This window comes from Battus philenor, unplaced genomic scaffold (assembly GCF_028537555.1).
Source record: "Battus philenor isolate CCGP_79_NKW_IND1 unplaced genomic scaffold, ilBatPhil1.0.hap1 SCAF_8, whole genome shotgun sequence".
In the NCBI taxonomy this organism is placed as follows: Eukaryota; Metazoa; Arthropoda; class Insecta; order Lepidoptera; family Papilionidae; genus Battus; species Battus philenor.
Genome location: NW_027181748.1, coordinates 3,089,683 through 3,114,833, shown reverse-complemented (window position 1 = coordinate 3,114,833; position 25,151 = coordinate 3,089,683). Strand labels below are relative to the sequence as shown.

Here is a 25,151-nt window from a genome sequence, read left to right as displayed (position 1 = left end):
GAGGACCCAAAAAGAATTACTAATCCGCTATACAAATATGAAAAAATAACTCCGACATCAATCAATGTATTGTAAATGAATGATATAAGTTACTATCTTAAATCTTAGTAACAAATATTTCTTATAATTAAGCATAAAGCATAGATTTATTAAATTACCCTCGTCTAAGTTTCAAAGCAGCCGTGTGAAGCCTGAACAATGCGAAACGATTTGTTTCCGTCCGAGCCTTCAATAATACGGAGCCGTGAGAAATGCGGACAATAGGTTTTAATGTCTACACCTTCTGTCTACTTCGAATTAAAACTCACAAGACAATATAAGTGTAAACCGATATAAACCACAGATTAAAAATAATAATTATAATTATCTTCATTTCAGCCATAGGACATCCACTGAACCATATAGGGTTTTTCTTTTAATCTGTATTTAATGGATTCAGGCGTTACATTGCGGAAGTCCATCCTAAATAAGAAAGGACCAATATCTAGCCACCTCCGCACATGCAGTGGTTGTCGTGCATGAAAGTGCACCGCCCGCCAGCCCGCTCGTAAATGCGCATGCGACAGACAATGCAAACTACACAACCGCCACCGTAAATTCACTCAACACGTGTTTCACCCCTCCACGGGGCATCTTCAGGAGTTGTTACACAGATTAGTGCTAAACACCGAGTGTGTTGCTAAACACTGTGCTGGCGGGCGGTGCACTTTCATGCACGACAACCACTGCATGTGCGGAGGTGGCTAGATATTGGTCCTTTCTTACTTTTAATCTGTGTTCCAAAGATATTAGCGTCCGAGCCTTTACTTTTACATTTCAGAATTTTGTTTTTGTATGTTAGAATGTTTAAGTAAAAAAGTAAGTCTCTTAATTCATTTTAACGGCGCCATAACAATGTTTAGTTTTTAAAATTACGTTCGTGGTATGTAGTCTAACTCCATAGTTTTGCAATGGTGGTTAGAAGCGACCTGCATTCAGTGTTTTCTGACCTTGAGGTCAGTTATCCACCTTGTCGATGGACTGGGCTTGCTGATACGTAATCTCAACTATAGAACTTTAAGAATCTAAGAGCTGCTATTTTTTCTGCGCTCTTTCAGTCTGTTATTTTCGCTTGTCTATGGACGTCATTCTGAATTCGATATCGCAGAGAAATACTAAGTATAGACCTCTCCATGGTTTTTGAGTGTTTTCAATCGATCTTATTGGAAATATGTGGAATAAAAAAAATGGAAATGATCATTTTATATGTAATACTTAAAATAGTCAAATATTCCGCAGAAATTAATTATCAATTTAAAGTTATTTATATATAATAAAAAGAAACTAGCACATTGACGTAATAATCAATGAATTTAATTACATAAAATTTGAATATGAGAACGGCCTCATATTTAAATTTTGATATTTCAAATAATTATATTAGTATCTTATTTAAATCGCTGATTTTACTAAACTTTTTTTTGTTAGAATCCATATTCCACAGAGATAAACATTCGTGCCTTTTACGTACAATATTTCCGATTTTTTTGTAAATTAATCGTAAAACAAAATTGAAGTCAACATTTTTTTTTTTAATTTTTTGTGTCTCGTTTATTTCCATCGACGTCCTAAAAATGTTACGATATGTTTTAAAAAAAACAGTTTTGTTACCTACTAATCGTCTTATGAATTCTTAATACGATTAGTTTAGTCAAGTAAATTACTGCAAATTACGATGGATGTATGTTTTAATAACCAAAGAGATTATATGGCTTTGTATAACGTTACAAGAAACGAAGCCTTCGAATAAACTACGTAAGTACACGTATTTGTAATGTAGATGAACGTAGTTTATGGTATATCAAATATTCACCGAGATCTTTATACAGGATGATTAGTGTAAAAGCTTCAAAAGGATGAACATATACTTATATATAGGTCATTGATCAGCAAACTACTTTAAAAATTTTACAACTATTTACAATCAGCCTGTATATAGTGATCATCCTGAAAATGATAGGTATAAAACGGTAATTAATTTTTATAAAGTTATAATCCTTATATAAAAAAAGATTCACTTACTATATTATAATTACGTTGTCTATTATTTCTAAAACTTTGATTTTTGGATAAGGTGTACTATACATTAGTTGATAAGGAGTGAGTAATTGAATGATGACTACAAGCCGGTAGACGAGGCGTGGCTAGCCCCCCCCCCCCCCACTAGGTCGGTCCATCGAGGACATAATTAGTGTCTTGGAATGCGGGTAGCGTAAGATCGGTATCTAGAGATCTTTTGGTAAAGCTTATGCCTTGTGGGCGTCTATCTGCTGAAATAAACGAATGAACGAATAAAAATGAGTCATTTATAATTCTGCTTTATCTCGTCCAACCATCGTTTAGTATAGTAAGAGAAATATTTGAGAAGCATGATAGAGGATTAGAGGTGATGCAAAGAAGGAAATTAAAAATTGATTACAGTGTAATGTCGTGTAAAATATGGTAAAGATTATACAATTCCCTGTCCCAAAATATGGTACAGGTAGACAAGAGGGCCCATAAACGGGGTCACAATAGGAAACTTAACCACTTATTATTCACTTAACTAAGTTCATCTCTTCCACAGACATACGTAGCTAATATACTACTAGCGGTCAACCCGTACGAAGACATCCCGGATCTCTACTCGTCGTCTACAATCAAGAACTACCAGGGCCGCTCGCTGGGAGAGATGCCTCCACATGTCTTCGCTATAGGTAACGTCACTTTAAATTTTTAACTGGAATTCTTTGAAAGACATTAATAGTTAAAATTGAAAGCCTTCTCTAGGAGATAATCATTCAGGGTTACTGACAGGTTTACATGATTTTTGGTTAAATTAATCATTGTATATAGCAAACTATGACTCGTTAATTATTAAATAATCCGGACCCAATTTAATAAAAATATTGTATTAGTATATTTCTAAAAATTTATCAGACTATGAATATGTTCGGGCTTTGAGAGCACAAGTCTATCTTATACCTTTGGTGCTGGTTTCAGAATGAATGGTTTCAGAAAAAATAAATAATACCATCATAATATAGTTAAAAGCGTTTTCTTAATTCCTATTTAATATATATTAAAATAAATCGCTGCAAACTTTACTACCAGAAGTTATTGGCGTGTCGTATTATAGTACAAAAAGTAAATTAATGTATTATATTTCAGAGTGACCACTTTATACAGGTTGTTTAGAAATACTTGTAAAAGATTTGATGACTTTTGCTTACAAATGAGCTATACATTGACATCTTGAAAGCTTTTACACCAACTTATATGTCTTTAGCGACAATTAGCAACTGCATAAATAACTGCGCGCTACAAAATTAGGTGCGTTCGTATATACCTTTCTTTGTCACACACATCGTCCATCGCTCTTACACAAACGACACGTATGATTGGTTGTAAAGTAGGGATTGTGATTGGCTGTCTAAATAAAGTTAGTTCTTTAATTCGTTAACGTAGTTATAGCTTTGTTTTCTATAATAAATATATGGTTTTGGCAAATTAAATTCAGTGTGTTCTCTGCGTTCGAGTTATACTTTTAACTCCAAGAGATAGTCTCCTGAATATATATTAATTTGCCACACAAAAATGCGTATATACATATTAAATTAATATATTTCTTATTCCAGCTGATAAAGCCTTCCGCGACATGAAAGGCTTCAAGCAATCGCAGTCTATCATAGTGTCCGGTGAATCGGGCGCGGGAAAAACCGAGTCCACCAAGTACATACTGAAGTATTTATGTGATCTGTGGGCTAAGGGCGCCGGACCTGTGGAACAGAAAATATTGGACGGTAAAAAATTCTACTTATTCTTGGTGACCCTTTATTATTCAGCAATAAAACGTCTATTGCAAGACTGGTTTCACCCGAAAATTCCCCATAGGACCAGTATGAAACGGCATTTTGTTTGTTACAATTGTAAAGAAATTTTAAATGGCTGTCTGTCAATGTCTCCTTTACCGTCCCAGAAAAAGAAATCAGGCACTCGGTCAATATTCAAACAACTTTATTTCAGTTGCATGACATTAGACTTCCTAGATTTCCAATGGAACCAGTTGGAAGCGTTGTAGATGCAAGCCCACTGCAGACTTAGACCCCAACAGCGATGTGTTCTGCGTTCTAAATAGCATATCCACTGCCAATTCAGGTTGCCAATCTGCTGGGGGCTGTATTGCTTACTTTCGTTCATGTATCCATGTAGCCCACTTTAGGGCTGTAAGACTGTGGGAATGAAAAAGAAATGAGGTCCGAAATAAGAGATCAGTTGGGTTATTCTTCGATATTTCCTATCCAATGTATAATCATTACTGTGTCCTGATTTAAGGGGTTGAACATAGTAGAACTATTCTGCTAATAAAACCATATGTAGCGTGATACAATATATTGTATCATAATGATAGATCAACCTTCGAGGTTTTTCATGGTTTAATATTACCTAGATTGTAAGTTAAGTATAATAATTTAGAACAGTCCCTTGCCCCACTTCTTATAGCTCCCGTTGTAATATACATTTTTTTTTAAATTAGGGCAAAAGAGTTAAACTTAAGTCGAGTACATTTTTGAATAGTTAGGAATCGCTTCAGAATCATATAACTTTTCATGGTGACAGTATTGTGTATTAAGATATACGTTATAAAATAACTCTAATTACCATGAACGTCTTCTTGGTCTTGTTAAAAAGGAATTATAAAAATTTCCAGCCAATCCGATCCTCGAGGCGTTCGGAAACGCTAAGACGACACGGAACAACAACAGCTCGCGTTTCGGCAAGTTCATGGAGGTGCACTTCAGTGCCAAGTACCAGGTGGTCGGGGGGCACATCTCCCACTATCTTCTGGAGAAGTCCAGGATATGCACCCAGAGCGCGGAGGAGAGGAACTACCACGTGTTCTACTTACTGTGTGCCGGTGCACCCCAGGAGCTGCGAACCGCTTTGAAGATCACCAAGCCTGATGATTATCAGGTTTGATTTTTTTTTATTTATTTATATTTTAAACATTGTGATATTCATTTTTTTAGTACTCTATAGCCGTAGTGGTGAGTAGCACATACCATTCTCATGTAAACACTACACATTATTACACATCACACATAATCCGATAGATACCCATTGCAAGGCATTGGTCTCCCTCAAGGTCGCCAAGATAACTTGTCTTACGCTGTTCGCAACCAGCGACTAAACTAATGGCAATTCGTGCATTTCCAGTACCTAAAGAACGGCTGCACACAATACTTCGCAACGCCGGAGTCGGAGAAGAAGATTAGCGCCAGTCAGAAGAGCAAGCAGCAGCAGGCCAAGGGTGGGCTCAGGGACCCCATACTGGACGACGTGGAGGACTTCCAGCGGCTGCATCATGTACGTATATTAAGGAATTATATGCAATAGTATATAGGATGCTCATGCCATAAGTTAATTCTTACTATGGACATGGGTGCTTCTTTACTTTTTTTTCCATGACACGTATCCATATAGTCTATGGAAATTTAATGTTAATACTAAACAGTGTGTCAGTGTGTTACAAATTAATCAATCCAGTGCCTATGCTAGGACAAAATAACAATATCTGATTCATCATCTTTCTTTAAATATAAAATTATTATTGTTTACTGATAAAAACACTCGGGTAATTAACTAAAAACACATCTCTAAAATTGTTCTCTTTAAAATACCGTTCGTTGTATATTTCATAAAAGAATGATCAATTTCGGTTACATGATACAAAACCTAACATTCTCTGAAGGAATCAAAAAATAAAACAAAAATTCTTCTCAAATACCTGCCGAACTATTGAAAATTGCTGAATATTCACGGGCATGAATAAGTATTGAAGTTCTTCCCCCTGCGTCATGTCTACTACATTGATTATGTCACACCTTGAATATAAAAATAAAAGATTATGGATATAAATAAAAATCAATCACCAAATGTGTTGCTAGAGATATTTAAATTCTGCAGTTACTTGTGGATCAACTTTTGTAAGCTATTCATAACTTTGCAGGCGCTATCGCGTGTGGGTCTAAGCGAGGAGGAGAAGCGGTCGGTGTACGCGGTGGTGGCGGGCGTGCTGCACCTGGGCAACGTGCAGTTCGAGGAAGAGGGAGGGCCTAGAGGAGGGTGTCGAGTAGCTCCGGAGTGCGAGCCTGCACTCGCCGCCGCCGCTACGCTGCTTGGCGTCGACGCCTCCGAACTGCGAGTGGCCCTCGTCTCGCGCCTCATGCAGAGCTCCCGTGGCGGGTTCAAGGGCACCGCCATCATGTAAATATTACTCCTCACCTCCTACACTTATTTAGATCCACCAGCGATAACTGTAATTATCTTGTATGTATCATTATGTCAGCCAATAGACTCACTGCAATGCCTGTTCCCCCCAAAGATCACAGCGATAACCAGTCTTGCTCTACCTCCATCCAGCGCCTTCCCGCGATCTTAACGTTATCATCGATCTACCTATAGATTGAGGGGGGCACAATGAAGGCTGCTTAATGCAAAGTAATTTGAATAATGAAATTTAATTGAAGGGTAGGTTTATAACGAAAATTACTCTCGGCGACGCTATAACTAGGTATGTTGTTCAAACCCTCTCTTTGGTTACAATATTTATTTCAACGTATTGGGCTATCGCTTAACTTTTATATTGCTTACGAGGATGTAGCGTAATGAGACTGAATGTATGGGCCTTATGATGTGTCATCTAATCTAAGTATCTATTATTTTAATTGCGACTTAGTGGTTTGCGATAGTGGTTTCTTTGTAATAGGACATAAAAAATATAAACAGGGGCATATTTCCAATATCTGTAAAAGCTTTTACAAATTTTTCTAATCAATCTATACAAATTGATATCTCCGAAAAAGATCAGGTTAGGTTAGGCCAATATCTTCTGACAGTACAAAGTCTACAAGGACAGGTAGCAGAGAATTATTAATTTGAATATGTAGTAATTCTAATTTTGAAAACGCTTTTTACTTACGATATTTAAAATTTGACAAAAATGACTTATAAATCCACAAGCTTTAACACATAAGTCATCAGCCTGTCTAACATAATTTTTTACATATATATACATACATGTATGTAATATATATATGTATATATACACCTATATAATCGGCACGTGCAGGGTACCGCTGAAGCCGTACGAGGCGACGAACGCTCGTGACGCTCTCGCCAAAGCGGTGTACAGCCGCTTGTTTGACTACATCGTGCACCGGATCAACTCCAGCATCCCGTTCCAGGCTTCCGCCTACTACATCGGCGTGCTCGACATCGCCGGCTTCGGTCTGTATATTATCAACACCACTACCACTACTATCACCGCCACCACGATCTTCACCCCTACCGCTATCACCCCAAATCGTCATTACGATCTCCACCACTTTCACCACCACGATCTTTATTGTGACCCCTATGAGTAGCATCGTGACGTCCACCATCACCAATATACAATAGTCATCACGACCATCACTAACATCGCAATCTTTACCCACGACCACTACCACCAACACTGTCTCCAATAGCACCAACAACCACGACTCCGCCGCCAAAATCATAATAAATTATTTTCTAATTCCCCTGCAGAGTACTTCCAAATGAACAGCTTCGAGCAGTTCTGCATCAACTACTGCAACGAGAAGCTGCAACAATTCTTCAACGAGCGCATCCTCAAGAACGAGCAGGACCTCTATCGCCGTGAGGGTCTCAACGTGCCAGAGATCCGGTTCGTCGACAACCAGGACAGCATCGGTACGATATTTTGCCATTACTACTTATTTTGTAAAACATACCTTTTATCTGAAAAGACCAATTCAAACAAAATTTTTAAAGCATTGCTAGCGTTTCTTTTATTTATGCTAGCGCTAACGTTTAACAACGCCGAAGGTGATGAACACCTGTAAAAATCCTTTCGATAAAGCCTTCTCAATCAATCGTGCCATCGTTTGGTCACCTTCGAATTGTAATGCTAAACGTGCTAACTTCGAATGACATACAATATTACAGGGACATCTAAGCAGAGGTCCCTGTAATATTGTGTTATATTTAAACACACTTTTGATTTGACTGAAATATTTATTATATTCTTAATGTTTATTTGCCAAGTACTGTTTTACACGACGGCTCCTTGTACAACGCTGCCTGTCTGAATGTTTGTAATATTCCAAAGACAGATATAAAGAGTAAGGAAGGGTACGGACAGTAATTTTACACAGTCTCTTCACCGTTGTTTTAGAAAAACTGTGGTCACTGTGAACTTGACTTTCTAATTAGGAATAATTTGATTATTCAGGAGGCGTGGGTAGACCGACCGACATTGATCTGCATTCTTAACACGAACGAACTGTTGGGAGCAATTATCTTTAGAATTCAACCAAAATGTGCCACACACGTGGAATCTCGCGATAGTCCAAATCCTTCGTAGGCGACGAAAATTTCTAAAATACTCGAAAAAATTTGTACAATATACGAGAAAAAAGAGTAAAAGTCAGAAGTAAGTCAAAAAGAGTCGAGCAAGATCCCGAGTTAGTCATGAGTAAAGTCAATATAGGTTTAATAAATTGTGATGATGTAAGAAAATGTTGTCTAGGAGTGAAGATGAGGGAGACGATTTGAATGTGAAGAAAGAAAGAGATTGTGAAGTACAGAAGAAAATTGTAATATAAAATATAGATAAAAATAAAATGAAAAATGCTTCACTCGAACTTTAACATCCCTCCTTCACATATGTGGAGGAGGGGACGAGAGGTCACCTAAAAGAGGGGCCGTATAAAAAAACTTATAAAAGTAAATGCCTGTTAATTCACTATTTCAGGATCATCATCCCCCTACCCTTTAATCACTGCTTCTTGTATTCTATGAGTCATATCTCCATGTACCACAGTATTCAATTCTTCTGGTGGCTGTCTGGCTTTGTACTAAATGTCTAGAGTTGCAAGAACTCTGCCGTAGTATATCTGCCGTTTTATACAATCTGGATGAACTCTTCTAAAACGTCATGATTTCCGTATCTTAAAATATCCTAAAATGTTTAACAATAATAATAGAGTATTTTTTGTTTAGATTTGATTGAGAGCAGAAACCACGGCATCTTTCACCTGCTGGACGAGGAGTCGAAATTACCTAAGCCCGACTTCAGCCACTTCACCCACTCCGTTCACAAACAACTGGGCGGGAACAATCCTAAGTAAATATCATTTTATTAATTATTCTAACGTTTTATTTGGTATGCTTTAATACTTATATTAATAACATAAGCAATAATGTTTCATATATATACTGTATCGAAAGACAGTTCTTCGTGGTAATTCTCGGGGCATGTATTTTTTTTGTTTCGGAGGGAAATCTTCTGCTTGTTCAATATAGCCTGACGGAGGCAGGGTAATGTGTGATTCTTATCTACAAAAATGAATAACTAAAAGGAGAGATTATTAGTTTATTTTTTCAATTAAAATGATTGAACATGATCCATCAAACAGCTACAGATCCCGAGGTATAGCCTTCTCGAGTCTTTGTATTGAAATATTAAACAAATATTGATCGATCACTAAAGTTATTTCTCTCTTTCGGTTCCCCGCTCTTCTTATAGATTTAAACATATCTTTTTTATTATGAGGATTAAATCGATATATAAAGCGTGCATTACTACTTAGCAGTGTTTTTATATGTAAGAAAAGGACCAATATTTAGCCACTTCCACACATGCAGTGGTAGTCGTGCAACAAAGTGTTATTAAGTGTTGTTAAGTGCAAGTGTATTTATATTATCTATTGTACATAATTTTAAGGCATATCCAATACATTTTTAACTTTGTTACTTTAATATTTGTTCTCAGCTCTCGACTACAGGTGCCGCGTGCGTCTCGCCTCAAGGCACACAGGACTTTAAGAGATGACGAAGGATTTCTTTTAAGACATTTCGCCGGCGCTGTGTGTTACAATACGGTATGTTCTATTTAAGTTTTTTCATCGACAAAATCAGATGTGACCTTTACCTGATTGTGTAGAGTGTACTCTATGTGTAAAGGCATGAACAAGAAATAGAATCAGATGCCAAAATTATACTTGTCGCGTTTTTTTAAAAAGTACCAAAATTTCTATATCAACGGAATATTGATGAAATCCACAACAACAAGGAGGCAAAATTTGACGGATAAAAAAGCACAATTATTTAATCATCAAGACCAAAATGTTTTACCTTTTTGACAAACTTTTTGACGTATGTAATTTATGGTTACCTAAACAAAACACCAACAGAACTCGGCGATACTATTTATACTATTTTGCGCGCGACACTACTATGGTGTCGCCGGCCGTTGGCCGCTTTTTTGAGCACGACACAACTGCGTTGTCGCCGGACGGCATAAAGTTAACTCCACTCCGTCCTCCTCCCTCTCCTCTCTTCCATATACCTTTGTACACGTTACCGCCCCAATTAAAAACTACATGGTAAACTAGAAAGTGGTAACGCCCCCTATCGGAAACCATTACATTAAGATGCTTCTTAAACATTTAAATGACACTTGTTTAATTTACAACATTTATTACAGAATCAATTCATAGAAAAGAATAACGACGCCCTGCATGCATCCCTGGAGTTCCTAGTGCAGGAATCAAGCAGCCCGCTCGTGCAGCAGTTGTTCCAGACGTCCGACAACAATAACGCCAAAGGGAAACTCAACTTTATATCAGTCGGCGCTAAGTTCCAATCTCAGCTGTCGCAGCTTATGGATAAACTAAAAGAGAACGTTAGTTATTATACAGAAATTTTACACAAATTTAGTATTTTTAAATTTTGAAAAAGGAAGCATTATTTTAATGAGATATCAAAATTCAAAAGGCTTTGTTTGCCTCGACAGACTTGTTATACATTAGTCTCTTTGAAGCATTTACATCTATAACCAATTATTGTGTATATAAAGTGATTTGTGAGGAAATAAAAACAATGTTGAACAGGGCACGAACTTCGTGCGATGCGTGAAGCCGAACAGCCGTATGACGGGGCGCGCAGTAGAGGGCGCACTGGTGCTCACGCAGCTGCAGTGCTCGGGCACGGCCGCCGTGCTGGCGCTCATGCAGCACGGCTACCCGTCGCGCGCTCGCTGCCGGGACCTGCACGACGTCTACGCCGCGCATCTGCCCGCGCAGCTGCAGCGTCTCTCGCCCAGGATCTTCTGCGAGGTTCGATTAAAACATCACATCTCTTAACTCCACCTCCAATCACCCATATCCTCGCTTTACGCCCCCTCGCCGACTCAATTACATCACTTCCACCCCTAACTTTCCATTTTAACACTCCGCATAATTCCGCGACCTTAACAATTATTACAATGCTCTGCATCCACAGTAACAATATGAAACTTTACCGCGAATCTCAACACCCATTACAACACCGCAACACACATTTTAATTATTTTAACCTTAACACCTAGTCCATTCTTCCCAAAAAAAAAAACTATTGCACCGCTCTACACCCCTTTCTTTATTTCGATACTACATACTTAACGCTTATTTTAACATCCCAAACCAAATATACTTATTTCAACCCCTTTTACTGCAGACCCCTGTCAATCACACTTACTACTTTTCTACATAGAACATAAAGAGTATTTTCGTAAGAGACTTATCTTTGAATGACCATGGAAAAATTGAAAAGAAAAAGCATTGAAAAGTGCATCTTAACACCGCGAAATAATTAATTATGCAAATAATGCGGCAGCGCCATCTATTAGAAAATCTAAATAATTTGTACTAAACAGACCAAGAATGGTGAGGGTAGTTAGAAGAATTTCTGGTCTAATGTGGTAGTGGGGCAAAGTTCTCAAGTGGTGTGACCATGAGCCAGTAGACGCGACGTGGGTAAACTCTTCAATAGGTTGACCGAGAATATAGTTAAGGTCATGGGAAGTTACTGGGTGCGGGGCAGGGCAAGACGAGTCATTGTGACCACCTTTGGGAGATGCCTATGAAAAGAAGTGGAGATTGTGAAATGCTCCAATTAATAATAATATTCACAAAACGCAATTAATTCGACCGATGCTTATTACGTCATTGTCGCAGTGACGTTCTCATGTCATTCGTATTACTCTTAAATTTAAATGACATTTGTGGGGTTGGCCACATCACTCTCCCCAAAAGACCGTTTCATGAGCGGTAAAAATTTGTTAATTTCACTCTGCGTCCTGATCTGGTCTATTTAAGTTCTTTCTGTTCTTTTTCGTCTTCCTGGGTGGGAGTTTCTTGTAATGTGTATGACGGTTTCAGGCGATCTATGAATACTTTCTATGATATAGGGCGAGTGATGTGGGCAACCCCACAAAGTAACCATAACGTGAGGTTTTTCTTGCAGGCGATAGTGCACAGCTTCGGTCTATCGGACAAGGACTACAAGTTCGGCGTGACGCGGCTGTTCTTCCGGCCCGGCAAGTACTCGGAGTTCGACACCATCATGCGCTCCGACCCTGAGAACCTCAAGGCCATCGTGGACTCTGTGCTGGCCTGGCTCGTCAAGTCCCGCTGGAGACGTTCCATCTTCGCAGCGCTTTCTGTCATTAAACGTATGCGAACAAATATTATTTTACTTTACCGTTGAAGCACGAAAGACTGTATCAAATATTACTAGACTTTTTTTTATTTGACTTCTGGAATATTCTTTTAACAGCGAAATTAAGAATGGATTGTCGACTATAGGAGATATTTATTTAAATACAAATGAAACAAGTTTTGTTATTTTTTATTAATTATCTTTATAAAGTGTTTCCTCAGCGATCTCGTTATTTCGATTTCAAATTGATAGATCAATAAGAACACCAATACATCATCTACATAAATTATTTTTAGCAAAATTATTTTTACGTTTATAGATACTGAAGGCATTTACGCATTAGTATAAACGTACGGTATAATTTTTTGAAAATAGCTAGACCTATTGCAATAACTATATATTAGCGTATCTTTTTATTTTGTAGCACATTAAGAATAAATTTTAACCATACGTCCGATATTAGAATTCATACTTACTTAAAAACGGGGTGTTTCTTTATTTAATGGAAAGAAATTTTGTATCTAAAAAGTCCTAGAATGTACTCTTAAAATTATCTATTAGTTTCACTTTAGAGCTGTTTTCATAGTTGCTTACCAAAAAGAACCTTGTATCAAATAGGCGTTTGAGTCATTTAAATAGGTAGGTATGTGAGGAAAGTGCCATTTTGACAAGACGCACACGAGGTATTTCAGAACAGATATCCCGTCTTGCACTTACGCAAACGTCATTACAATTATAGTTAAAAAATGTTAATGTAATTTATAATTTACGTTTTACACAGTAAAGAACAAAATCCTCTACCGGCGCGCATGTCTGGTCCTCACCCAAAAGAGCATCCGCGGCTACCTGGTTCGTCGCCAGCACCAACCGCGGTACAAAGGAATTATCAAGATCAAGGCGCTCGAGGAGAACCTTAAAAAAATGGAGACCGTCGTCGCACAGTTGAAGAAGGAGAAAGATACAGCTAAGAAGAACATAGAGAACTTGAGGAACTCTATAAGAAATGCTTGCGCTACGATTAAGGTATGAGAACCTTATTGAATTGATACAATATACACATTTTGGGTTGTTCATGTCTCTCATCTCCATTCGAACTATTTTCTTTTCGTTACATTTGTTTCGTTTCTTTTCGATACATCTGGTGAGAGATTCCTTGAACTCTCAATGGAACACACATAAGTTCTCCTAAGGAACAAAAATAGATATCTGCGTGCGTTATACATGCCACCCCCAGCTCATTCCTTATCCACAATATTGTTCAAAACAAAGTCGATCAGTGTCATCACCAATTTAGCTATAATACGTCTACTGCTGGGAACCACACTTCTGTAGATTTACAAAAATGACTAGTAAGAAATACATTAACAGCTTCGTAAGAATTCCAAAAGACACCAATTTGATAGAAACTGGAACCGGAACCCCCCCCCACTACTCTCCCCCTACCACCACCGTCATAATCATAAACGTCAATTTTAGACTACAATGGTTCTTAACAATGTATTGAATCACGTTGTATATTTTTTTCAGAGTAACGCCAAGATCACCCGAGCAGAGATAGACCAACTGTACACGAAGCTCACCAAAGAGACAGAGGCCCAAATGGCGGCCTTGCAGAAGGCCATGACCGACCAGAAAAACAGGTATTTTAGTACAAAGAGAATCTCCTTCTCCAGTCCAGTCGTGCACTCTTGTGAGAATTCTCGTAGTCATGCACCGGTCAGTTCTGATGCCCTCGCTGCTCTCGCTATGTGTCACCATGTAGCTCGGTGTTTGGTTAAGTGAAGGAATTCATTTACCAACTTTCTGGTTTCAGTTTTGATGAGGTCTTTCTATCTTGTCAGAAAGCGTCTACGAGATTCACTTAGCCTTGCACCACCAAACCTTCCGTTGAGTCACGGGTGATATGTCCAAAGAACTTGAGGATTCGTATTTGAACAGGTTCGGTGCGCTTTCGACTAGATTCTGAGCATCCGTCTCCAGCACCACAATTTTAGGCCGTCAATTTTTCGAACGCATAGAATAGGTTGCCTAAATTTAAGACTGCAAACGATCGTAAGTCGAAGGTTCGGTTATGCGAGTGAGACAGATAGTGTGCAATTCGAATAAGAAAGAGTGAGACTGGTGAGAGTTTAACTTGAACCAATTAATGAGATGCATGAGTAATATTTTAAAGAAGGACAGTTAGTCGTAAATTAAACGTTTGAAAGGGATACAAGATCCAATAACTAACCTTTAAAATCTATATTTTTTTTATCATGTTACCTGTAATAAGTCACAAAACTGTCAGATATGCTATGTGCACACTTTAATAGAGCAAAAGAGAAAATGCCTGACTGTCCAATTACCGCACGTGGTTTCACTTCAACCTCTTAACTCCTAAACTATCCAAAAAACGAGCTAATTTGGGTGATGACAGATGTTTCATATGTTCATCCACTGTTGTATTTAGGTACTCATGTATCTCTTTGTTTCTTGTAAACCATGGAGCGTTTGCAATGTTCCTGAGGATGATAATTTGAACCCAACATTGTTATGCATACAGGTGGCCACTCTTGACACAAGTTTTTTCTAGATGATGAGTAGCAGCGTCCTCTGCATACCATAATACCACACTGCGATAACCCATCCGCCTGCCAAGCGTGGTGATAATGGCACATCCTCACCATCATATTTTTTGGCCTATGCCTTTCAGTGGAGATCTATTAGCTGAAATGACAATGAAAGTTTATTCCAGTCTAAAAAAAAATTAGTTTCCTCGAAATCTGTATAAATGTTAAACTATGCTCGAAAATAAATAATGTAATCGCATCTGCGTCCTGTTGCCCTGGTATGAGACGTGTTAGGTTATTAAAAAAAAAACTTTGTTTAATACTCTTTTCAGAGAAGAACAAGAGAGGCTGCGTAAGATCGAAGCAGAGATGCGGGCGGCTGAAGAGGCTAAACGCCAGGAGCAGGAGCGTCTTAGACAAGAAGAAGAGCATCGTCGAATGTTAGTATCTAAAATTAATTTATTTACAACTGGCTACTCCAATAGACTTAAAAAAAGCTTAAAGTTATTATAAATAACCTGTCGTAGTACAATAGAAATAATTGACAAACTGAACTTAATTTCGAGTGATCACTATTATTAATAAGACAACGCACGTAGCACAAGGTGATCGGAAGTCACTAGAGACAAGCTGCTTCCAGTCCTATTGAAAATCTATTGCGGAAGCCTATCTTCAGTATTGTACGCCTTTAAGCGTAAGGCGAATAACAAATATTACTCACAAATATAAGCCTTTACTGTTTCGACTTACGTCAAATATTTAATTTGCTAGAGACAGTTGACAATTTTCTCTATAATGTGTAAGGGAAAAATAAGCATGATTTTTATTATTTCCCGTCGCCCTAAAGAAAGTATGTGAAAATAGCATTATTAATCGATCTGTTTTTCACTTAGTAACACATTTGTCGATTGATTTTTTTACATAGGTAGATAATCATAACCTGTTACACATTCAAGTCAAGATGGGGTACGAATTAAAATGCAACTTGTATTCAAAAAATGTTTTATTTTGAATTTAAATTGCGTAACTACGCGATTACTCAACTAAAACTCCGCGAACACTGGTTCACTTAGACAACCGGTAACATGTCGACTATAGCTGTTCTATTACTTGGTATCGCTGACGAAACGTCAGATAAAGAAACTGCCTTTCTCGAGACTCCTACTAAAATATCACAGCTGGCAATTTCTAGACGGTTCTACGCTGGATGGGGAGGAGAGGTGAAGAAACAAAGCCACCTAAAGAACGATCCTCCATTGTAATCTTCTACTTATGTCGCGCCGTCAGCCCCGACTGGCTTGTTTGTTGAATTCGTTATTGGGCGGTCGTCAGAGTATATTGGTGCTCATAAACATAAGTTTATTTGAATTAAGGTTGTTTATATTGGGTTCTTTAATATAAGTAGTAATTTTAACTAACATTATGCAGGAAAGCCGAGATGGAAGCCCGTCGCAAGGCAGAAGAGGCTGAGAGAATTAGACAAGAAGAGCGCGACCGCCTAGCCGCGCTCAAACTACAAGAGCAGATGGAGGAAGCCGCCAAAGCCGATGAGGAGAACAGGGAGAGGTTGGTTACACTCTCCTCTAACAGTACTATTATATAGCTCTGTCCTTTTCTCACTTGCATGTAATTGTTGTGAAGCTAATGACATAAAACAAAAACTGTATTGACAATAAGCTTGATCCATTACAGATGCGATTATAGAAGATTTTAGGTAGCTAGCATTTTCGAAAGTCATTTATCGAAACACACTTCAAAATTTTACAAAGATAAGATGTTTTGGAATCGGTTTATAGAAAAACAATTACATTTAAAATTGTTGCAAGAATTTACTAAAAATTTAATATTAAAAGTAGGATGTAATAGAAATATGAACACAAAGTATTGGCAGTGAATTATGCAGATGTATAAAAACAGTGATGACAGCAACTCGAACATCAATAGCATTATTTCGGTGAATAAGATTCTTCGATCAGTGAAATTTTTCGAAGAATCTTCTTAAATTTTATTAACAGAGTAACAACTCTTATTAAGGATTAAGTATACTCCACTAATTTTTCCTTAATTACTTTTTAACAGACAGGTTTTCTAATATATGTATATATTCTACAATAATAAATTTTCAACAATTATGCGATTTTACAATACGTAATAGTAAATTGCCGTTATATATTTCATATATATTTATTTAGTTTTTAGACAAAACCCATAAAATAATTTTAAACTATTAAAAACTTGAATTTTACTAAAGTTGGTCATAGGTGTAAAAGTTTTAAAGAGGTTAATGTATTTATATTTTACTGTCACTAATATATGGTACATGGAAACCAAAATCAATGGTTTCACAAATAATGAATAACTTAATAATAGTATAGTAAGAAAAATCGATTTAAAATCCAGATTACTAAATATTAAAATGAATTATTGTGATTGCTTTATATAGGCTGACTATTTGCTGAAAAATTAGATTTTTATTTATCCTTTTAAAGCTTTTACACTTAAGTAAGAAAGGGACTAATATATAGCTACTTCCACTATGCAATAATATGTTGCATAGCGGAAGTAGCTATATATTAGTCCCTTTCTTACTTAGGACAGACTCCCGCAAAGTAACGCCTGAATCTTTTAGACCTTATTATAGTTATTTATTAAATTAACATCTCCCCGTGTTCTATAGACAACAATTTATTCTTTCTAGCCGATATATGGATAATAATCTTAACAAAAAAAAATTGTTCCATGTTCAAAATATAACATAATTATAAAAAAAAACTCCAAACGTCTTATCTTTATATATATAAACAAAATTATTTTGCTATTCGAGTACTACACCGTGTAGATATAGTTCTATATGTTCATACATTATATATATCACCGTCGTCACCGCATACTATTCAAAATAATTATTTCCAGGCTCGAACAGGAGAGAAGGGATCACGAGATGGCAATGAGGCTAGCCGAAGAGACCAATGGACATGTGGAAGGTTCCCCACCACAGCTACGAAGGTAAAATTAATACTTTTATATATATTAAGTTATATACTCTTTACTACTTACATAAACATAAGTTACATTTATGTATACCTTTGAAAATTCTTGTAGTCATAAAGTACATATTTATATCTCTCCAAGGACTAAATGATATTGGTTGATTAGTTTCAAAACAAACATAGATAATATTTTATTTTAATTTTAATTTATCCCCATGGAATCATACCCCTTGTGTAGTTAATGAGATGTCAATATAGGCAGATTCGATAGAAACTACAATCAAAATGAATTCTTCTATTATAGCATCTTTTAAAAGCTAAAGGGGTTTCAAACAGCCCTTATTGCATCTTATTCAACCTTAATATATATAATATTATATTCAACCACAATTGAACCACAATTGAACCACAATCTATTAAAAAAGTATTAACATTTACATACATTGTTAAATTTTTGTGTGTATATAGATAATGCCAAAATGCTTCTCCAACACGAAAACAGGAGATATAGTTCGTCATATAAAAAAGGACTTGCATAATTTATGCCATTTACACTCAACTAATGCCATAGAAATTTATTTGTGCAAGCCGCACTAAAGGTTTCATTTTTCTAGTAACAACTTTCTAAAAAGTATTAGGAAACTTAAAAAAGTACCATGAATGGTATCAGTAAAGCCATTCTCAATTCATAGCGTGACCAATGGAAATAAATATATAAATAATTTTTATATACAGGATGTTATGTAGAGGAGTGTAGATATTTTGATTTAATATTTTACAAATATTTATTTATATCATGGTCTGATATGTTTTAGTGTTTTAATTATAGTAAAAAAACATTTTTTTAAAATTGCTCTATTTTGAGTTATTTGTTAAAAAAAAAATGTAATCAAGTACATAACCCAAAATAGAATCACAGTGATTTTAATTTTCTTATAACAAAAACAATTTTGTTCTAACCAAAAGGAACAATACAAAAAAGTCTTATTAAGTTTTTACAACTTCAGTATAGAAAAACGCTCTATTGAAAAACGATTTAAATTATTTAGAAAAGTGGTTTCCTTCTCCTCTTTCATTAGACGTATAAATCAAGAAAATACATACATAACTTACAGAATTAAAAAGCTGAAAAGATTGAGAGATAGTTAAAATGATGTAATACAGGAATGTACCTGATGATGGTGTGGTAAAAAGTCTAAAGTAAAAATCAAAATTCCATTATAATGTATTTGGGACGCATCCTTCCTGTACATAGCTTGACCGATGGTAACATCATGAGTAATATTATGATATGTTTGCACAGTTTCCCAACAATGGACACAGTGAACGGGGAGAATAAGTTAAACAGGTACAAACGTGACGCAGAATATGCTGTTTTCTCTTTTGCACGCCGCCTTCGTAGTGATGTCCTTTTTCAAACTGTCAAATAAACACCGTAACAAATCTTCAAGATTTTTTTAAGGTTCAAAATTGTTTAATTAATCTACAATTTAAAAAAAATTGCAAATTGTATGAATCTTATTTATTGACAATTTGAAAAAGGTCATGTTGTATATAACAAACTAATTCCGCTAACTCTTTTAGGCTTCTGCTTACCCTGTTTCTAATGCACGTGGTTCCTGGTCGGCACTAGTAGTGGTATCCTAGTAGTTTATAACTGTAGTGTTTAGTATTTACTCTATCATTAGTAGAAACATCAAACATTATATCAATTCTTCGTAATTTCACATTGCCAGATAATCTTTGAAGTTTTTTTTACTAACGGTATAAATTTTATTTATAACATTACTTTACAGATAAGTTTTTTGTTAATTTAACACACTTTACATTATTTGATTAGTAACAAAGACAGACTTATTTTGCTAACTCTCTCTTCTCTATATACCTATTTTATAATAGACCCAACAGACGTACTGTCTTGACTATAATTAATCAATACGAACTGTCAATGGTACGAAGTTCATAGTAAACTGTCAATCGTACGAAGTTCACAGCGAACTGTCAATCATACGAAGTTAATAGTGAAAGGTCAAACGCGAAATTCATAGCGAACTATCAAACGCGCGAAGTTCATAGCTAATTGTCAAACGCGTGAAGTTTCAATTGTGTCAATCAAAATTTCTGAGCTATATACTTTTTTTTAAGAACCTTTTACAAAATACAAAAGCTATAAAAAATTGTTGAGAACAATTTTTCAAACTTATGGGGTGACTAAGGTGCTAGAGAAATATTTTTATACGTATGTATGTATTCATTAATAACAATTTTGTTATTTTTAATTTAGGATCTTCCTTAATTTATTTATGTATAAAAAATAGATATTTTATGAACATTAACAAAACAACAATATTTCAGTGTAACTTAACAATATTCCGCCAACATAACAAACAGTAACACATATTAATATACATATATATATGTATATATTTATTAATATGACTGAATTGTATCATAAATTGGGATGTTACAGTTTGAATACGTTTCAGATCGGAGCGCGTGCGCATGCAGCAAGCTATGGCCGGCAAGCAGAAGTACGACCTGTCCAAGTGGAAGTACTCCGAGCTGCGCGATACGATAAACACGTCCTGCGACATAGAGCTGCTCGAGGTAAGACACTATATACAGGGTGTGTCAAGAAGAGACACATTATACAGGATGTGTAAAAGTGAGATACAATATACAGGTGTGTCAAGGTTAGACACTATATACCGGATGTGTCGAGGTGAGACACTATTTACCGGATATCAGAGATACTTTTTTTGGGTTGTCTCAAGGTGAGATACTGGTTATCTTAGGATGACACACTATGTACAGTAGGTTAATTTTTTACCGGATCGGGATTCCGCCGGGGATTTGTTTATAAGATCGTTTATGTGGATGCTCTCTATTTACCCCGCTGTACAAATTTGAATGGATTGTTTCTATTGCTCTTTCAATACGCTTCCTCGCACATTTTTAATGAACTGAACTGAATGAAATTTACCTTCGTTATCCCGTCAGCCGACGCCCACTACAAGGGTTAGGCCCAAAGGTCACCATAACCAGTCTAGCGCTGCTCGCACCCAGCGACTTTAACTATGTCGTCACTTAGAAGAAAGCCTACCACGTCTATCAGGTCATGGTTGCCATGTGAAAACCATTCGGACTCAGCGGCAGTCGTTTACCTCGTGCACTGCTATTTCAGATGAGCAATTCTTCGAGCTATATCAGAGACTTTGGTTATTCTACGGATCTTTTAATTTCTGACTCTCCGAGCTCTTCAAAACAATAACAAACAGCTAATAATTTTTACACATTCTCGTTCAGCTCTAGTGGATATACACCTTAAAAACAGTAGTCTATAAGTATAACATATACCGCAGGCGTGCCGGCACGAGTTCCACCGCCGCCTGAAGGTGTACCACGCGTGGAAGGCGAAGAACGCGCGCAAGCCCACCTTGCACGAGCAGGAGCGCGCACCGCAGTCCATCATGGAGGCCGGTCAGTCATTTATTCAAATATGAATAGTAATCATTTATAATGATGCAGGGCCGGTTCCAGGGTTTTGAGCGCAAAAACATATCGGCGACCCTTTCATGCAAGAATATAAAAAATTACTGCAAATTAATATATAATAAAAAATATAAAACTAAAACTTACACAATATAAAATAAGTTATTTATTTAAAAATTAATAAAGTTGGTATAGGTAGTGTTACATATAAATCAAAAAAAATCTTTTAATATAGACTCCCCGGGCTCGGCTTGTCTCCTTCATCAGCCAGCATTGGCGTTTTGATAACAATTAAATAAATAAGAAAAAAAAATTATAATAAATTTCTCAATTCTTAGCATTAGCATGGGTTTATCGTAAGATCAAAATATTGTTGATTGATTACGACATATACTCCCTTACTCAATCTCTCCCTCTCTTTTTCTCTAAACTATTCCTTGTTTCCTAACAATGGAAGAAGCTACGAGGGTCCCAAACGCACTCTGATCTGAGAAAAGCCTGCAACAAACTCAGAAGGTTTTTGTTTTTTAGCCTCTTTTACAATCTCCTTAATATTTTGTGCAGCTATCACTTCACGCGTCTTTTTTTTGTTTCGATATTTCAATTTATTTCTCATTGTAAAGATTTTTTTCTCTCAACGAGCCATGAAATGGCCTATGATCAGGATTTTTGTAGCATATTGGCAAGTATGTGGCAGTGAGTAGGTCAGCATAGAAAACAGAACAGATGGCTGCTGGAGTCTTAAGGATGTGGAATTGAAACCTCAATTTGGCAAATACACGTCGACAGGCCCTAAGTTCGTCAGAAGACACCGGAAGCAGGCCGCCTACAACCGATCCAATCTATGAAGTAGCCCTATGTTCAGTGGATCTCCTAGAGCTGAAATTATGTTGATAATAATCCCTTGCACTTTAGAAGGATTTTTTCTAGTTATTATTTAATGAAATTCTAAAATTGATTTAAAGAAGTATTATAAAGGCGTAGGTTCTTCCCAACAAAGGAGTACCAAACGTAATGTAGTTCCTGTTACAATTGCGTAAGCAAATCTTTTTATGGGCAATGTATACCAGTTTCCAATAAGGTCCTATCTATTGAGAGATTTTAAGAAAATTATAAAAGAAAGTTTATGGTTAAGCATGACTTCGTGTATTACTTCATAGAGTATATCACATTTAGAATAATGTGTTCGCATCCAGGCCATTTCAATGTTTATAAAATTATATAAATAATACATAGGTCAGGTGACTTTGTTTTGCCTGTTCTACTCAGGTCTGTGGCATTTTATCTGAACATGTGATAGACGAATAAACATATGTGTCTATAAATATATCACAAGAAAATGTTTTAAAGTCGTACATTGAAGTTACTAATAGTAACACTCTGTGTTTGGCACTAATCGGTATAACATAGCTCCTGAAGATGCCCCGTGGAGGGGTGAAACACGTGTTGAGTGATTTGGTGGTGGCGGTTGTGTGATTCGCATTGTTTGCCGCATGCGCAATTATCAGCGGGCTGGCGGGCGGTGCATTTCATTGCACGACTACCACTACATGTGCGGAAGTGGCTGAATATTGGTCCTTTTCTTGCTTAGGGTGGACTTCCGCGAAGTAACGCCTGATTCCATTAAAGTATATATATGTGTTTGCGTGCAAGCAGCGAAGGCGCCGCGTGTGAGCGGTCGCGAGGTGCTGGGCGCGCGGCACCGCTACTTCCGCATCCCGTTCGTCCGGCCCGGCGGCGGCGAGCGGCGCGGCTGGTGGTACGCCCACTTCGACGGACGCTACGTGGCGCGTCAGATGGAACTGCACCCCGACAAGACGCCCGTGCTGCTGCAGGCCGGTGCGTAGAAATACATGACCTCATGCACGTGCACGCGACCATACAAACACTTAACTTTAACTGCACCCCGACCAGACGCCCGTGCAAGGATGCGTACATACGTGACCACTGCATGCACGCTCGCGCGACAATACTCACAACGCCGTATATACCCATAACCATACATATTCGTGAGCAAGCACAGTCGACCATACAAACACTTAACTTTAACTGCACCTTGACCAGACGCCCGTGCAAGGGTGCGTACATACGTGACCACTGCGTGCACGCACGCGCGACAATACTCACAACGCCGTATATACCCATAACCATACATATTCGTGAGCAAGCACAGTCGACCATACAAACACTTAACTTTAACTGCACCCCGACCAGACGCCCGTGCAAGGATGCGTACATACGTGACCACTGCATGCACGCTCGCGCGACAATACTCACAACGCCGTATATACCCATAACCATACATATTCGTGAGCAAGCACAGTCGACCATACAAACACTTAACTTTAACTGCACCTTGACCAGACGCCCGTGCAAGGGTGCGTACATACGTCACCACTGCATGCACGCACGCGCGACAATACTCACAACGCCGTATATACCCATAACCATACATATTCGTGAGCAAGCACAGTCGACCATACAAACACTTAACTTTAACTGCACCCCGACCAGACGCCCGTGCTAGGGTGCGTACATACGTGACCACTGCGTGCACGCACGCGCGACAATACTCACAACGCCGTATATACCCATAACCATACATATTCGTGAGCAAGCACAGTCGACCATACAAACACTTAACTTTAACTGCACCCCGACCAGACGCCCGTGCAAGGATGCGTACATACGTGACCACTGCATGCACGCTCGCGCGACAATACTCACAACGCCGTATATACCCATAACCATACATATTCGTGAGCAAGCACAGTCGACCATACAAACACTTAACTTTAACTGCACCTTGACCAGACGCCCGTGCAAGGGTGCGTACATACGTCACCACTGCGTGCACGCTCGCGCGACAATACTCACAACGCCGTATATACCCATAACCATACATATTCGTGAGCAAGCACAGTCGACCATACAAACACTTAACTTTAACTGCACCCCGACCAGACGCCCGTGCAAGGGTGCGTACATACGTGACCACTGCGTGCACGCACGCGCGACAATACTCACAACGCCGTATATACCCATAACCATACATATTCGTGAGCAAGCACAGTCGACCATACAAACACTTAACTTTAACTGCACCTTGACCAGACGCCCGTGCAAGGGTGCGTACATACGTCACCACTGCATGCACGCACGCGCGACAATACTCACAACGCCGTATATACCCATAACCATACATATTCGTGAGCAAGCACAGTCGACCATACAAACACTTAACTTTAACTGCACCCCGACCAGACGCCCGTGCTAGGGTGCGTACATACGTGACCACTGCATGCACGCACGCGCGACAATACTCACAACGCCGTATATACCCATAACCATACATATTCGTGAGCAAGCACAGTCGACCATACAAACACTTAACTTTAACTGCACCTTGACCAGACGCCCGTGCAAGGGTGCGTACATACGTCACCACTGCGTGCACGCACGCGCGACAATACTCACAACGCCGTATATACCCATAACCATACATATTCGTGAGCAAGCACAGTCGACCATACAAACACTTAACTTTAACTGCACC

The 25,151-nt window shown here is 37.8% G+C and overlaps 1 protein-coding gene across 4 annotated transcripts in view; it reads left to right on the top strand.

Moving 5' to 3' along the window:
• The window catches only part of jar (Myosin heavy chain 95F jaguar), a 76,638-nt gene that overhangs the window by 48,096 nt on the left and 3,391 nt on the right, over nucleotides 1–25,151 (top strand). The window contains exons 4-24 of one of the 4 annotated variants that reach the window (XM_068775287.1): nucleotides 2,606–2,735; nucleotides 3,657–3,821; nucleotides 4,730–4,992; nucleotides 5,236–5,385; nucleotides 6,029–6,285; nucleotides 7,151–7,308; nucleotides 7,609–7,773; nucleotides 9,085–9,208; nucleotides 9,857–9,965; nucleotides 10,571–10,768; nucleotides 10,977–11,201; nucleotides 12,370–12,577; nucleotides 13,346–13,587; nucleotides 14,092–14,204; nucleotides 15,446–15,553; nucleotides 16,542–16,679; nucleotides 18,027–18,119; nucleotides 19,407–19,451; nucleotides 20,590–20,710; nucleotides 21,466–21,583; nucleotides 23,252–23,434. In XM_068775287.1, coding sequence (XP_068631388.1) covers nucleotides 2,606–2,735; nucleotides 3,657–3,821; nucleotides 4,730–4,992; nucleotides 5,236–5,385; nucleotides 6,029–6,285; nucleotides 7,151–7,308; nucleotides 7,609–7,773; nucleotides 9,085–9,208; nucleotides 9,857–9,965; nucleotides 10,571–10,768; nucleotides 10,977–11,201; nucleotides 12,370–12,577; nucleotides 13,346–13,587; nucleotides 14,092–14,204; nucleotides 15,446–15,553; nucleotides 16,542–16,679; nucleotides 18,027–18,119; nucleotides 19,407–19,451; nucleotides 20,590–20,710; nucleotides 21,466–21,583; nucleotides 23,252–23,434 — 3,313 coding nt within the window. Of the gene's footprint in view, nucleotides 1–2,605; nucleotides 2,736–3,656; nucleotides 3,822–4,729; nucleotides 4,993–5,235; nucleotides 5,386–6,028; nucleotides 6,286–7,150; nucleotides 7,309–7,608; nucleotides 7,774–9,084; nucleotides 9,209–9,856; nucleotides 9,966–10,570; nucleotides 10,769–10,976; nucleotides 11,202–12,369; nucleotides 12,578–13,345; nucleotides 13,588–14,091; nucleotides 14,205–15,445; nucleotides 15,554–16,541; nucleotides 16,680–18,026; nucleotides 18,120–19,406; nucleotides 19,452–20,589; nucleotides 20,711–21,465; nucleotides 21,584–23,248; nucleotides 23,435–25,151 lie in introns of all 4 variants that reach the window. The other 3 variants (XM_068775286.1, XM_068775289.1, XM_068775288.1) reach the window with 3 other exon arrangements.